Below are 15,823 nucleotides of genomic sequence, written 5' to 3' on the forward strand. Positions count from 1 at the left end.
AACCACAGAATAACTGCTTTATAAGAAAACAAGGGATCTATACCAGTATACAAAGCCAAATGTTTGGAGAGATAGTTTATTGAAGAATCTGAGGAGGTATCTGCAGCTGAAAGTTAATACTAAGTTGTGTAATGATTTCCTGTTGTTCTCTGACATGTGAACTTCTCTATATATAGTGACTTAACAAAAAATTCTTGACTGATCCTTTTCTTTCACTTACTGTAAATTTGCTAAACACGGTTCTAGCAATTGCTGCACCTGAGAATAGTCACATCCTGTTTTCAGGAGACATTAGTTGCTAATCAGTGTTCATGTGTTTTGTCATTTTGTCTGTCCTGCTGAGTAGTTAGTTTTTTAAATGCTTTTCAGCATTAATACTTGGATTCTGCTCATCGTTAAACATGATAGGAGATGGAGAATGTTTTTGTTTTGTCAAAATCCCTTGCACGTGGGGTTCAGTTACATAATGCTTTACCAGAAAACCCTTCTTTTTAAGTCTTTTTACTTAGCATTTCCTTCCTTTTCAATGGTTATATTTGGAATGATCTTACTGCAAAGCAGTCTGAATCAGTTTTAAAAATAAGATTTCATGAAGCACCTTTTACTTTTATCACAGTAAATGGCATATGGGAAACAGGATAGGACTGTGTGCTTCTTCATGATTCCCCTGTGTGAATGTATAAGAGCGAGAATCATGAAGTAAAATTCAGGATAATTAACTGATGGGCTTGATACAACCTGTCATGGTCCATTTTAATGCCATGTTCTTCTTTCATGAACTATTTTCAGCCCCTGTTATGCTGAGTGTACATGACTATATGACTTAAGATCTGCTTAAGCTTTCTTTGTAACTGGAAAAGTGAAACTGTAGCTTTGTTTCCTATTCCTTTGAAGTCTTGGTTATGTTTCTACAGGTGAACAAGTGCTAATGCTATATTGTTACTCATGATTTTCTGTTATTTTTCTCTTGGAAATTGCAGAATCAATCTCTCTATTAATTCATTTGAATGTTAGAGATAATGATCAGCTTTACAACTCATTGCAAGTAAAAAATAGTTTCTGTTTTTACTGTGAGACAGATGAAATTAATTGGAAAGGGGAAGAGGGCTACTCAGAACTGGAACAAATGGTGAATATACAGCTGTCTTTATTGATGTCATTAACAATTCAGGAGTTCTTTTGATTTACAACTGATCGGAAATTTCAATGAGATAAAGTAGGCACATTTAACAAAAAAGCTTAGGGGGAAAAATGATGTTCAAAATTATTTTTATTTTCATTGGCATTTAACTTGGAAATAGAATATCAAAGGTTTGAAAGACTTCATCTCGTTCATCATGCTGTAGACTTTGAAAATAACTTTTTCTCTACCACAATCAGTCACTTCATTCAGTTTTGTTCTCCATGTAATACTGAGATTCTCCTGTTTTGTTTTGTCTTTTATTTAACTCCCAGAAAGATGATTTTGGTTTATTAGCAACAAATAATGAAAAAACAGTTATAAATCTCGCAAGGACTATTATAAATAACACTAACCTGCATAAATCTGATTATCAGTGTGTTCTGCATTAGCTTCACTTTCAAGTGTCTGTTAATCCATTGATAACGCCTCTTAATCTGTTGATGTAACGCTTTTACTTTTCAATTTCTTCCTTTTTTTCTAAGAGAATTGCACCATCTTGGGTTTTTTTACCATTGACTCTTTCAGAATTGCACATATAACTTGTTGTTCTGTATTCTAACCTAGCTTTTTTTCCTGTTTTGCTGTTGCAAATATAAATTTGTTGTAAATGTTTGACAGAGCTAATGAGTTATTGTCAGCAATAAGAATTTGATTTCCAAATAAGTGTATTACAAATTCTTCACTGCTAGTAAGTGGAAGGGATTTAAATGACGTAACAGGTTTTTTAGATTTTTTTTTTATGTGGTTTATGGTAGTTCTAAATAGAAATCTCTAATAGCTTGAATATGAGTTATTTGGTGATAAAATTTTTTTATGACACTTCCCTGTTTTGATATGTCCCTGGATAATTTTTAGGGATCATCCTAGGCTGTCTTTTAATAATGACTGTAAAAACCTTGGCTCAGACCATATGTGTGACATTTGACACTTTTTGTACTGATCTACAGGCAGCAGTTAAAACAAAAAAAGCTACAGATACCTATAAACTATATGTGGAGAAGTACGCTGTGTTTAAAGCTGATTTTGAAGTGAAAATGACAGAAACAGCACAGGTAGGTGTTATATTAATTGAGTTACCTTTGAAATAGACTAATGTCTATAGACTTTCATCTCTGAAGCCATCTAAAATCAAAGTTTTTGAAAAAGTGGTTAATTTGGAAATAGATTTGTTTGAAAGGCAGACACTGACTATGGTGGTTGTGATAGCACTGTCCTTGAATGACACAGTTGAGCACTAGCTCAAGAAAGACTTTTTGAAGAAATTTTAGGAAGAAAGCAAAACGAACTTCTGGACGTATTTTAGATGCATTGTGATTTTGTGGGAAATCCTCTGAATTGCTGGGCACCCAGAAATCATTCATAGAAGTTTTAATATTGAGATACATTGTGGCTTTTCCATCAAAACAGTTTAGTTACAGCTTGTTAAAGTGTCTTCCCAGGGTTTACCTGAGATTTTGGAAAGCCCTTACATCTGTTAAAGTTTCTGGAATACAGACTGAGTCTTAAAAATTCCCAGAGGATATCAAGTTCTCTGTATCATTGCATGTGCCATTCCTTGCTACATTTTAAACCAAACTTGTCTAAATGTGCTTAGTTCCTTAATTGTAGCAATCCTTTTACTTTAAGATTAAATTTTCACTTAATGTTATATTGGACATTTGTAAACTTTCCACATCTGTCCATATTGGAAATGAAAATTGGCATTCTGCAAGTTTTGATTTCAATCTTGGTTTACAAGTTAGAGTTATTGCTGCGATAAATATGGAAAGGTTTATTGTGATTGAAGAAGTAGGAAAACACAATTCATTGTTGTTTAGAAATTAGATTTGACAGAAATTCCTCATGTGAAGGGACGTTTTTGAGTACATCTATAGTATTGTTATGCACTTGCTATGCAGTTGCTAAGAAAACATGTTGTCTTATTTGCCAGATCTTCCACTTTGCTGGAGGGTTTTTTAAAATCATGTAGCTCAGGCAATTACTGGAAAGGATCAAATGTTGAAAATGCTGTATTCTTTGAAAGTCCTCTACCTTTTTTAGAACTGGGTAGAGTTGAATATTGATAATTTTGCTGTTGAGCAGCCTGCATATGAATAAATGTCAAGAATAAGTAAGAATGCATTTTAAGAAACACTGTAAATTTACAGGAAAACGTACATGTTTATAAAAAAAGATGTAGTGCTTGAGTAAATGGTGTATACTGAGTTGGACAGCTAGAGATTCTGATGATGATTTTTCATTTGTATTGTAGCTTAAAGCACTAAGCAGCATCATGTATTTGTTGGGTTATTAACATTACAGATCCGTTTCAGTGCATCTTTTTAAAATTGATCTTTCGAAAGGGAAAGTAAACAATTTGGCTAGTGATTATACCTGTGATAAGAATTATGGGATTGTATTATAATACCTAGCTTTATTCAAGATGGCTACACTTCAGAGACTTTAAATCTGAATTATAAAACAATAAAAAAGAAGGAAGAAGACAACTGGGGGGATGCTTTCCACTAACAGAAAAAATATGTGTCAGTATGGACAACTGTTTTCATGTGCTTTAAGGAGAAGAGTTTAAAGAACACATTGTATCCATGTCTTGACACCCCTGTGACTGAGAGCAGATGTTAGAGGCAGACCAGAGATAGTTTACATAATAAGGCAATCAGTACAAGAGTAACATCATAGCATAGGCTACAGAGGATAATCATATCCTCTGTATTTAAGAGGAAGGCTGCTGGAGAAAAATAAAATAATTTTAGTCTACCCGATTGATGGCTAGAGAGGTATGTAGGTATGGCAGAAGATTGAGGGTTAGAAGTTACAGATATTTGTCTTGTCTGGACAGAGTTGTATTTGTGAATCGGAGTAGCAGGAGGTGTGAAATGGGGAGAGATGATCTTTAGGGAACCCTGTGCAAATTGGAGAGAGGATTAAGTGGTGCTCCAAAGTTTGGACACACTTGAAAGGGAAGTTACAGAAATAGGCAGAGAACTAGGAAAGAGCAGAAGTAAACAAAGATTTCCAGACAATTATGGTTGACCATTGGGGAGGATGAGGACATTTTTAGTTCTGATTTTTGGCCAGGAAGGAGCCATTGAGAAATTTGGAAGTGATTTTAAAATGGCTGTCAGCTGGAAGCCTGAGTAAAATGGAACAAATTGCAAAAATTATATGTGATGAGTTTAAAATTCAAACAAACTAATCATATTTAAAGAAGGAAAGGATGTATACTTAACTAGAAAATGAGAAAGCATGCGTATATTTCTGAGGAGGAGGAGAAGGTACTAAAAAGGAAGTGCAAAACATATCCAGAAATAAGACTCGTCAGTAATGGAGAAATGAGGGGTTATTTGAACACCCCCTAAACCTGTTTTCTTTTGGTGGAAATGGATCAGATTTTTTTGAAAATAAAGATTAGATGAAAGTTCAAAGAGTAAGTAAAAAAACTTCAGTAATGGTTCTAAAAGGATATGTTACTTTTTAAAGTGCATTATTTCCTAACTCTAAATTCTGTACCTTACTTAAGTATTCTTAAATAATTATTCTTAAGTATTTACAATATTCTTAAATGTTGTAATTGCCATGGTAAAGATTTGGAAGGGAAAAAAAGTTATTTGTTTGGGGTTTTTTCCATTTAGTGTATTTAATTATTAAAATAAAAAGTTTAGTCTTTAAAAAAATTTTTGTTATGACTAATTGCTCATATTGGTTTGCAGAAATTTCAAGACATTGAAGAAACACACCTTCTTCGTATGAAAGAGATTATAGAATCATTGTCAAATACTATAAAAGAAATTCATATACAAATAGGAGAGGTAACTTTTATACTATTTTTTGTTTGTTTGGATTATGCTATGTATTTTTCTTAACTATTAAATGCAATATTTCTTACTGTGTTTGTGGCAATTGCATTTTTCAAATTATGGAAATTCAAATAAGCTCAAATTTCCATGGCTTCCTGTTGAATTTGTAAGTTCAGTGTCACAAAATTTACAGGATAAATCTGAATATTGTCTTAATGGAAAACAAGTTATTATGACAATTTGAAGAAATGTTAGTGTATTTCTAATTGATGCTCCCTAGATATTGAATTAGCACTCATTTCACACATAATCAGGATACTACTTCTTTGATTAAAACTAGAAATTAGATCACTTGGAAAAGTTTCCAAATTTTTTTATACACCTGGATTTTTATGAGCAAAAGATCTTTAGTAACAAAACCTTATATAGTATCTTCTTTTATTTGGATATAAGTTGGTTTGGTTAATAATCGTTATAAGCAGTTCTATTTTTTTAGATTTTTTTGAAGTGTCTTTTTATTTCCATACACTTAACGTCACTATTTTCTTCAGTACTGAGGTTTTCTGCTAGTGAACAGTCGTCACAAGGGTCATGCTATGTATTTCTAAAGCATAAAGCATATACACATACTGCTTTGTTGGAAAAACCTATCAACAACATGTTGTTGTTTCTTTGTCAGACCGAAAACATTACAACAGTAATGCTTTTACTTAAGCAGGTGGGAGCTGTGATAATTAGTAGTAACAGTTCACACCCTTAACTGGTGCTGGCTTAAGAAACTGCTTGTCTTCCTGACATTGTAGTGCGACATGTTGCTGACAAGTTCAGAAAACTATATATATACAAGTTTTTTAGATGGAAGAAATAGAAGTAAAAACTAGACCTGACATTCCATTTTTAATCTGTATTGTATCCACACTTGCTAATACTAAAGCAAAGTAGGGATTTCCTTGTTAAAATATCTGTTGATGTCTCTTAAGTCCTGTAATATATTTTGGAGGAAAGTATTTTGAACCTTAACTACAGAGAAAACTAATTTTTAAAATTAATTGCATTCTTTTTTTTTTTCTTTTGAAGGTGCACGAAGAGTTTATTAATAACATGACAAATACTACAGTTGAGAGTTTAATACAGAAATTTGCTGAGTCAAAAGGAACTGGGAAGGAAAGACCTGGTAAGAGATTGAAACTAACAGAATAGGAAAAGTTAGCTTTAAAACTGGAAATTTCCACTCTCCATAAAAGGTCAAACCCGTGTTTTTTAATGTGCAATATTTTTAATGTATTTGCAGTTTCAAGTTCGTAGTATTCATTACCTTTGATATTAAATGATTCATAGAAATTGATAACAGAATTTATTATGTGCACGTGGTATTCGTGTTCATAAAGCTTGGTAATTTGTAGATTTATACTACTAAACTATACTGTTTCTTGGTACTCAGTGAAATTTGTCAAGCAACTGTAGTTCCTTGTACAAACTATGTGTTGTCTCCTATGTGTTTCTGCATAAATTACATTTCAAATCTTTATTTATTAGAAATTTATTAATATATTCAGAGGAGATGTCTATACAGCTGCTTACTGATCTGTTGAAACAGTTGTATCAGTTTGGTTAGTTTACAAAATTAACATTTTAATAGATATATAGTATATTTTTATAAAATATATATTTTAATATACAATAATGCATATTGTTTCTTTACTAAGCAGCAAATTGAATACTACTTTCAGAAGGTAATGCTGGTTGGGTATGGTGTATAAGACTTCCCTGGACTGGCATCATAAAGCAGGCTCACAGTACTGCATATCTAGTGTCGCTTCTAATATTTGCCGTGAAACAGTCACTAGGTGTGTGAATACAGGAGTTAGTACCTCTTAGCTGTTTTCTTCAGCACTGGGAGTCCTTACTAACATCTCTGTCTTCTAGTGTAGGCGCAGAAAGATTTTTTTTTTTTTCAGAGCAAGAATGTACATACTAACGTAGATCATGAAAAATTATAGTAAATTGTTAAATATGATTACTAGGTATCTTGCAGTGTGTCTGTGAGGTGTTTTTAACGTAGTATGGTTTCATATTCCTTCCACTAATGGTCGTAGTAGGCTGCAGTAAGATTGTATGTGGAATGATTTCTGAAAGCTTCCTGTGTATTTTGCAATTTTTCAGTAAAGATTAAGAAAGAAAATGTATGAATGTCGGAGTTTCAAGTTCAGTTGTTTTGAAATCAGGACAAAGACACATGAAAATTCAGTGTTCAGACCTCTTTGATTAGCTGTTGCTGACATGTCATGGAATGGCTAGGGATCTCCATCTAGTATTCAGGATTCTGATTGCCAGGGTTACAAAGACCCTTGCTAATGTATTCTAGAGCGTGGTGCACTTCAAGTCATCCACATTATTTTTGTGGCTTTTGCTAGACAAAATAGTAATTGTAAGAAAAGTAACACTTCACTTTTTAATTTTATGGAGAAGTTATATACATTTTGTACTTATTTGCTGCTTTATAGTGTTCTTCAAATCCTATTTGTATTCTCTGTAAAAACTTCATCAAATATATTCTAAGGAATAAGAAAAGTATTCTAAGGAAGGATAACACATTTAGTGTGTAAATATATGCACCTTGAATTTTCTTTTACAGCATTAAATTATTGTATTGATATCAATTTTGTAAAGCAGTCATGGTGCAGAGGGAAAGCACAGTTAAATTCAGCAGCAAAGGAAGACAAATTCATGAGAAGTGTCAGAGACTAGAAACACGGACTAGTAGTGATGTTAATTATAGTTTCTACTTCTGTTATATTTATTTTATTAACTTAGAATCATAGAACTTTGACAGTTACAACGACGTTGAAGGTAGAGTGAGGTATCAGCCTTCTAAGGATCAAGTGAAAACATCCACTGTGTTAAGGACTGCTTTTTCTTGATTAAAACCTCACTTTTTTCTATTTGAGAACTTTTCATGGTAGAAAGATATTTTAAGTCATAGGGCAAATGTTGGAAGTCTGTGGGATGTAATTTTTTAAATAGGCTGGAGAAGGAGATGACTCCTCAGATAAATCTAAATATTCAATGTAAAAAATTATACTAACTTGGCATGCAAAACAAAGGCAGCAAAAATGTCTTATAGATGTCACTGTTACTTATGATTCCAGTCCTAAATCTGTTTGAAGGCAACACTATAAATTTCCCAGGTCTTCTCTCATCCATGTTATTTGTAGGCTACTATGGTAAGTTAGATGGTGGGTATTTTCAAACAAAATAAACTAAAGAGGTAATGTATAGAGTATTTTAGTTTATTTCAGCATATTCTAGATATGGTTATAGTTCTTCATAGTTCACTCGGTTTTATTTATATCTGTAAAAATAAGAATGAATCTGAAATGAAGTACTGAGAAGGACTGTTTTATTATGTAGACTACAAACCATTCACAGTAAAGTTTATTGCTTAGCTGAAATATCTGTACAGTGATGTCCTTGTACCAGACTATATGGGCTCCCTCTGGTGGCTAACTTCCATCCTCTGGAATCATAATACACAGGGACATCTAGAGTTTTAAGTTTTTCTCTTACAAATAAAATTTCTTTCAAGCAGTCATGTTTTGTGAGCATTTTTTAATTCACTCAGGAACTTCTTTACAATAGCTCTTTTTGAACTGCTACTTAAATAACTTATCTAGTCAGCTTTATAATGTACTTCTTATGAATTTGTTTTAATTCTTTTTTTTTCAATCAGTTTAGAATTTACTGGTTTTAGTAACACAGTATTTAAGTTATATTTCTTATTTGTTTTCTGACTTCCATTCAGTGTAAAACGAAAAACCAAAACAGAACAACAAAACCCAAACCACATACATAGAGCTGCAAATCTTTAATTTTAGCTGAAAAAAAAGTCACTTAATATAAAACATTGAAAAACAGGAAGAGAGCTGCAGGACCAGTAAGGCTTCAGATCAGAATTTACTGTGTTTTGTGAACTGTCTCCAGCATGCAGAGGAACCAGGACAAGCTCAAGAAGCAGGCCCATGTGATCCTCATGAGGTTTAACAAGACCAAGTGCATGGTGCTCCACCTGGGTCGGACAACCCCTGGTATCAATACAGGGTGAGCAGATCAAGAGCAGCCCTGCCGAGAAGGACTTGGGGGTGCTGGTGGATGAGAGGCTGGACATGACCCAGCAATGAGTACTCACAACCCGGAAAGCCAGTTGTATCCTGGGCTGCATCAAAAGCAGTGTAGGCAGCAGGTCTAGGGAAGTCATTCTGTCCTAGAGTAGATGTCTCTACTCGTATTGAGCAGGATGGACTAGAAGATCTCTAAATCCTTTCCAACCCAGTGTTCCTGCTGTTAGGTCTAATAGCAGGTTTGATACCATCAATTGTAAGATGCTTTTGTCACTCGCATGGTCGTGCATTGTTCATCAAAACTTGTTGCCACTTCTGCCAAATCAGTTTTCTGTTTGTGATAGCCTGGAAGTCTGTTGCTTCATATTCGTTGGAAAATTCATTTAATGCATGGCAGAAAATGCCTGCTCTGCTTCTCTTCCACCCAATTTATATGTTAAATAAGTCAATAATGGAGATGATACCAGAATAACCCTATTCCAGATTAATGACATATCAATGAGCTCTAGCTCTATATACTTAATCCTATAATAATCTATTTAAAAATTGGTTTGTTCTAGTGTGGAAAGTTGATGGCTCAAGGCATAGAGACTGGTATGAAATTCAAGCTCATGTTTTTCTTAGATTTTATGTCTGAAATTGTCAAGATAATGTCAAATGTCTCTTAAGAGATTAGTCAATGCCTATAAAGCTATAGTTGATCATGAATATTTTTTTAATTTTAGTTACTGAATTACTATGTCCTCTTCTTATGTATGGAGAGCTAAATGTGTGTGTTTGTTCTTTATTAGTTTTTGCCCACTACACAGTTCACTCAGAAGGCTCCATCCAGCCTGGCCTTGAACACTTTCAGGGACGAGGCATCCAAAACTTTTCTGGGCAACCCATTCCAGTGTCTCAGCACCCTCATAGTAAAGAATGTCATTCTAATATCTAATCTAAACCTACTCTCTTTCAGCTTAAGGCCATTCCCCCCTTCCTGTCACTACATGTGCCTGTGAAAAGTCCCTGTCCAGCTTTCTTGCAGGCCCCTTTTAGGTACTGAGAGGCTGCTCTAAGGTGTCTCTGGAGCTTTCTCTTCTTCAAGATGAACAACCCCAACTCTCTCAGCCTTTCCTCATAGGACAGGTTCTCCAGACCTCTGATCAACTTAGTGGCCCTCCTCTGGACTCATTTCAATGGGATATCATCTTTCTTGTGCTGAGAACCCCAGATCTGGATGCAGTACTCCAGGTGGGGTTTCATGAGAGCCAGAGTAGAGGGGGAGAATCTTCTTCAACCTGCTGGCCTTGCTTTTTGTGATGCAGCCCAGTATACAGTTGGCCTTCTGTGAGTGCATATTGTTGGGTCATGTTGACCCAACAAACCCTCTGAAATCTTTCTCCCCCAAGGCTGCTCGCAATCCATTCTCTGCCCAGCCTGTATTTGTGCTTGGGATTACCCTGCCCCAGGACCTTGCACTTGGCCTTGTTGAACTTCACGTGGTTTGCACAGGCCCATCTCTCCAGCCTGTGCAGTTCCCTCTACATGGCATTCCTACCCTCCAGCGTGTCGACCTCACCACACAGCTTGGTGTCATCAGCAACTTGCTGAGGGTGCTCCCACTGACTGTGTCACTGACACATGTTAAACAATGTCTGTCCCAATACTGTCCCCACACACTTTTGGGAGCTCTGCCTGTTAGCAGAATCATGAAACATTAAGCTTCAATTTAGTAAACATTTAAAAATCAAATTTTACTGAGGCTTTAATTCAACTGATTTTTGATTCATTGAACTCAGCTGAATCATTGATTATTTGATTAGAATAACATTTTATGTGGCTGTCTGTTGGCAGTGATGAGGGGCTAGTGCAAAGATTCGTGTAAATTTATGGCATGTGTTTAAGTTTTGTAGTTGCTTATGTGAGCATTTTAGTCCTGAATGTGCATGAAAGGTATTGCTTATGTGTTTTTTCCAAAGCAAATGCAAGTGTCAAAATGAGCTGCACCACAACCGGAAGGTAGTGCCAATAGTGTTAATGCACAGTTGTGCTCACTCCATGTTAATATTCCTGTTTAGTTAGTGTGTTGTGTTAAACTACATGTTTTCTATCTAATGAAGAAGTATACTAGGTGAATAAGATAAAGCAGGGGGGAGAAAGAGGGTTAATAATAACTGTATTACCCCCAAAAATTTTAGAAATAAGTTAATCCTTTCCCAGAGCTCAAATGGCAAAACAGGAGCAGGGAGTATTGAAGCTTGCTTTGATTAAAGCTTTTTTTGTGCTCGAATAATGAACTCCGCTTTGAAAGAAAGACTTGAAACAGTGCTAGGTGTGGCACTTATTATTTCCATGGGTTTGTTTCATAACATAGTAGTTTATAGCACTTATAAAAATACTTTTCTAAGACACAAAACAGCAACAAATATATGGAAATAAACACTGAAAATCATTAATAATGACTTTTGAACACCTCTGCAGGATGTCTTTGAGCTTCTTTTCCACAAGGAAGTGTAACAAAGCAAGTATTTATTTTATGTTGTTATAAATTATTTTCTCTATATTTTCTGTAAATATTGTGAATATTTTAGTGCTGCTGACACTTGTGATTAGACGCCAAATAGCCTGAAGTGCTAGCACAATTTCTCAAAGCCTGTGTCCACACCTAATTCTACACAGAAGGCTGACTGAGGAATGAACTTAGTTTATCAACACTGATAGTATCTAAGGGGTTCAGGACAGTAGTCTTTGTAAAGGAAGGCAGAGTATTGGTGTATCTCAGAAGTTAATGGAAGAAATTAGATGTGGGTATCTTTGAGAATTTTTATGAGAAGCTGGGCTTAAGGTAGATAAAAGAGTCTTTAAGGGTCCTGTGCTGTAGAGTCCCTTCATAACCAACAAACCTGCTAAAACTTCTGTGGACTTTAGGAAGCCTCATCTGCCAGAATAGGTTTTTAATAATCACAGATATATAAGTTGCAGACTTGTTTTAGGTTGCAATTTATTGATTTTTAAATGGTGGTGGTGGTCTGGACAGCTGTAAATGTACAAGTTTTATTGAAAAGTCTCTTAATGCAAGTGGAAGGCTAGTAGCATTGATAAAAATATCTTAGACAACTTCTCTAGATACAACAGAGCAAAAGCTGGCCTTTCAGATCACTGATGTTTCAGTGATCTGAAACACTCAGTAAGATTAAATGCTTTTGGATCCACTTGAATTTTTTTGCTACAAACAAACAAATCAGTTGCAGCCTGACACTAATAGTTTTATGGGACTGGAGGAGCAAAGCAATGTCCATTTTAGTAACTTAAGTAGGAAGAATATATTAATTAGGTGGTAGTCATCAGAAAATGTGGTAGTATGCAGGATAGATTCTACTGTGATAAAAAAGTATTGAAGAGTTTTAAAACACCTGAAAATAGAAATAACATACTGAGATGCTAGTGAAGTAAATAAGGCCTGTACTTCAGTTACATAAAGTAATATAACATTGTATGCAATTAATATTTAGGGAGAGGTTTGCAATTATTAACTTATTTATTATTAACTTATTTATTTTTCTTTTAAGATAGGCAATGTTCTTTTTTTTACCAAATGAAAAAAGATTTTTCTATCTGAAAAATTCTGGATACTATAAAATACACTAGCCTGTTTTTGCTCTTTAGGGTCACATAAACATATTAAAGTCTAACAACTTGATGAGTTTAAGTTCAGAACTTCAGTAAGAAAACATACCCCCTTAGTTTACGGGGAGAAGGTGTGACTGTTACAAAAGACATGCTTCTCTGAAGTGGTCTTTAAAGATGCAGGCTATAACTTTACATATTTACAATGTCTAGTGTTCCAAAATCTTAGCTGAAAAGTACTTGAATATGTCTGTGCATTTCCTTCATCACTGCGTACTTGCATGGTCTGCCTTCAGCAGCTGAATCACGCACCATGCAGTCAGGCAGGGCCATTTGTTACAGATACTTGTATTTCTAGACTAGAATTATGCAATTCTGCTCTTCTTAGTATTTTTCCAAACACTCCCTATAATTTTCAAAAGATTTTGCTACTTTTAACTCAATTTGATGGAAAAGTAGAAGTTTCAAAGAAATTGTAATAATGAGGAGTTTGCTAGAGAGAAAAAGGACCCAAACTAGTAATATCATGTTAGGGAAAGCCAGTTAAGTGTTGTAAGCTACTCGTTTAGAGAGCCAGCAGACAGCTTAGTGTGTGTTTGTATGTATTGTGTATGTTGACCAACCACTTAGTTTGTGAATAGCTAAAACCAACCATATCTCACATCTGTTTTTTATGCAGTCAGAAAGGAAATATGAAGTTGAAGAAAAAGCAAGAGTAGAAGAGGATAAGGAAAGAGACTGGAAGTGTAACAGTCTGTAGATTGGTGTTTGCAGTCTAGTTGGACCTCTGACTTGAACCATTGCATTTGGTACATGTTTCCTGTCTCTTGAAAATTTTTGTGTTATCGGAGCAGTAAAAAATACTTTGTAACTGATGTTTGCCACCTTTTTATTTTAGAGAAAAAAAATCTGATCTCTCCTCACTGTTGAAAAACATCTTGATTGATAGTAATTATTTTAAGGCTACTCAGATTATGATCCTTTCCTGCTTTGTTTTTGCTCCGTAAGCCACATAGAAATACTGTCCCTTGAATACAGTGTACTTGCTGTATTCACAGCACCATTGTACCTAGAGTATGAGAAAAGCCTGAGACGAATAATGTTTCCTTTGATCCAGTGAACTGGGTGCAGGGCTGGAAGCCTAGTAACAGAATCAGGGTTAGAATTGATTGCTTGTTTAGTAGATGCTCCCTGGAAGTGCTACATGTGTTGATAGTGATAATAGTTGTTATTTCTGATGCCACTATCACCTCTGCCTTTTTTTTTTAATATATATATATATATATGAATACTATTACCATGCTATAATTTTATCTTTTCAACATGATTTTTTTTTTAAAAAGAAGGATTTGGTCAAACCTTCAGCGTCTCTAGAGGCTATATAGCAGCTAAGTTGATATATAGTCCTAAGGATGTAACAAAGAGCAGTTGAAAATTTGTTGTTGTAGTGGAACTGTATTTATAGGATTAGGTTAAAGGATATGGTTTTACCAATATTATTTCAATGTTTTCCCTCAGACTGACAGGTTAACAGGCTGGTTTTATTTTCTGTTCCTTATCCTCTTTTTGTAAAGAAGAGGTGACCAAATCCATAAACTAACATTTGCCTGTGGCAGTCTGGTACTAGCATGATAGATATATCACATATATGTTATTTACCTCAAAGATAATAGCCATTCATCTTTAGTCTGCATTCCTACAAATAAGATATGCTTGAATTTGGTTCTGTTTCTTCTTTTTTATATGTAAAATAAGAAGTCCTTTCCCTGGGAAAAATAAAATTCTCTTTGTCATTTTATAAAATTACTTCTCATGTTTGGACAGGCAATAAAAATTGAAGTTAGTATTAGAAGCAGGGATGTTGAGACAGTATATTTTGACTTGCTGGCTTCTAAATTTGAAAGCTTGAAATTTTTTGCTAAACATGTCACAGGATCAGATGATAGCAAGAAAAAGATTGCTTATATGTTTGTGTACCTACAAAATTGACCTTTGTGATGCAGCTTGACATCTAAACACTAAAAGCAGTCATTTGTTTTGACAGCAGAATTAATTGAGGCTAAAACAGTCGAAATTCCACTTGTATCAAGCTGTTCATTAGGAATTGCTGTCTGGCTTTAGTGCTGTCAGAAAAATAACCTGTTCTGCTATGATTAAATAGCAGAATGATGGTCGGTCCACTGAATTTGAGAGAGAGGTTGAATAAACTTTCTACTGCGGAAACAATTCAGAAGTGACACGCTGCAAGGGGGGTCAGAATATGCATTGATATCCAGCTGAGCTGTCAATTGGCACTGAGCCAGGCACGCAAAGCTTTGCCATTTGAAGCAGCATGCGAAGCATATGCAGTTTAAAAAAAAATTATCCTGCTTTCATGCATGACTTACACTCAGAGACAAACTTGTGTTTTTATCAAAAACAAGAATATGGTTTTTTATTGTAAATGTAACTACAGGTACAGATTTAGACAGTGCTTTTTAAAGCTTTTGCTTGAAACAGATATGTTAATGTTTATATGTGTGCATGCATGTGTGTATACTGATTCCTCAGGTTGCAGGGAAGGGCAGTTTTGGAGGGGGAGTTGAGTGTCTGAATGCTTGCAGTTACTGAAAATTAAATGCAGTTAATACCAATATAAGCTTTGGTGGGATAATGTTTCTTTCTGTCATGCCCCATACGCCCCAAAAAACAGAAAGGAGACCATTTTCAAAAGCAGATGCAAATGTAAAGCAGTTTTTATTTGATTTGTTGACTTCTTGATTTGTTTACCTTTTTAGCTCTGCAGGATTTTCCAGTTCATTAATATACTTACTGGGGGCACTTTTTCAGGGTATGACATAATATTATGTTTTCCTTCCTAGTAATAGTAATTGACTTTTGTATTTCACTTTATTTAAGAATCCAAACAGTAAAACCTTTTTTTTTTCCTCTCTGTTGAGGAAAGTGCAAATTTTATTGTTTTGACCTGAGCAAAACATTATCCCAGTGTCTCTCTCACACAGGTCTTGTATGAGAGTATTACAGACAGACTGGAAAAGCTTTATCTAGATTTTACAGAGAGGTTTTGTAACTGTTTTTTGACTGTCCTCAAGATAATTAGTGTCACTGTAGATAAA

General features: G+C 34.6%; 1 protein-coding gene across 3 annotated transcripts in view; it reads left to right on the forward strand.

Annotated features, from left to right (window-relative positions):
- The window catches only part of FCHO2 (FCH and mu domain containing endocytic adaptor 2), an 82,045-nt gene that overhangs the window by 18,041 nt on the left and 48,181 nt on the right, over nucleotides 1-15,823 (forward strand). For all 3 annotated transcript variants that reach the window (XM_027709761.2, XM_027709762.2, XM_039384549.1), the window contains exons 6-8: nucleotides 2,131-2,235; nucleotides 4,894-4,992; nucleotides 6,058-6,154. In XM_027709761.2, the coding sequence (XP_027565562.1) occupies nucleotides 2,131-2,235; nucleotides 4,894-4,992; nucleotides 6,058-6,154 (301 nt within the window). The remainder of the gene's footprint in view (nucleotides 1-2,130; nucleotides 2,236-4,893; nucleotides 4,993-6,057; nucleotides 6,155-15,823) is intronic.

The sequence above is a fragment of the Pipra filicauda genome, unplaced genomic scaffold (genome assembly GCF_003945595.2).
Source record: "Pipra filicauda isolate LSUMZ 115617 unplaced genomic scaffold, ASM394559v2 scaffold35_size7292922_pilon, whole genome shotgun sequence".
NCBI classification, from domain to species: Eukaryota; Metazoa; Chordata; class Aves; order Passeriformes; family Pipridae; genus Pipra; species Pipra filicauda.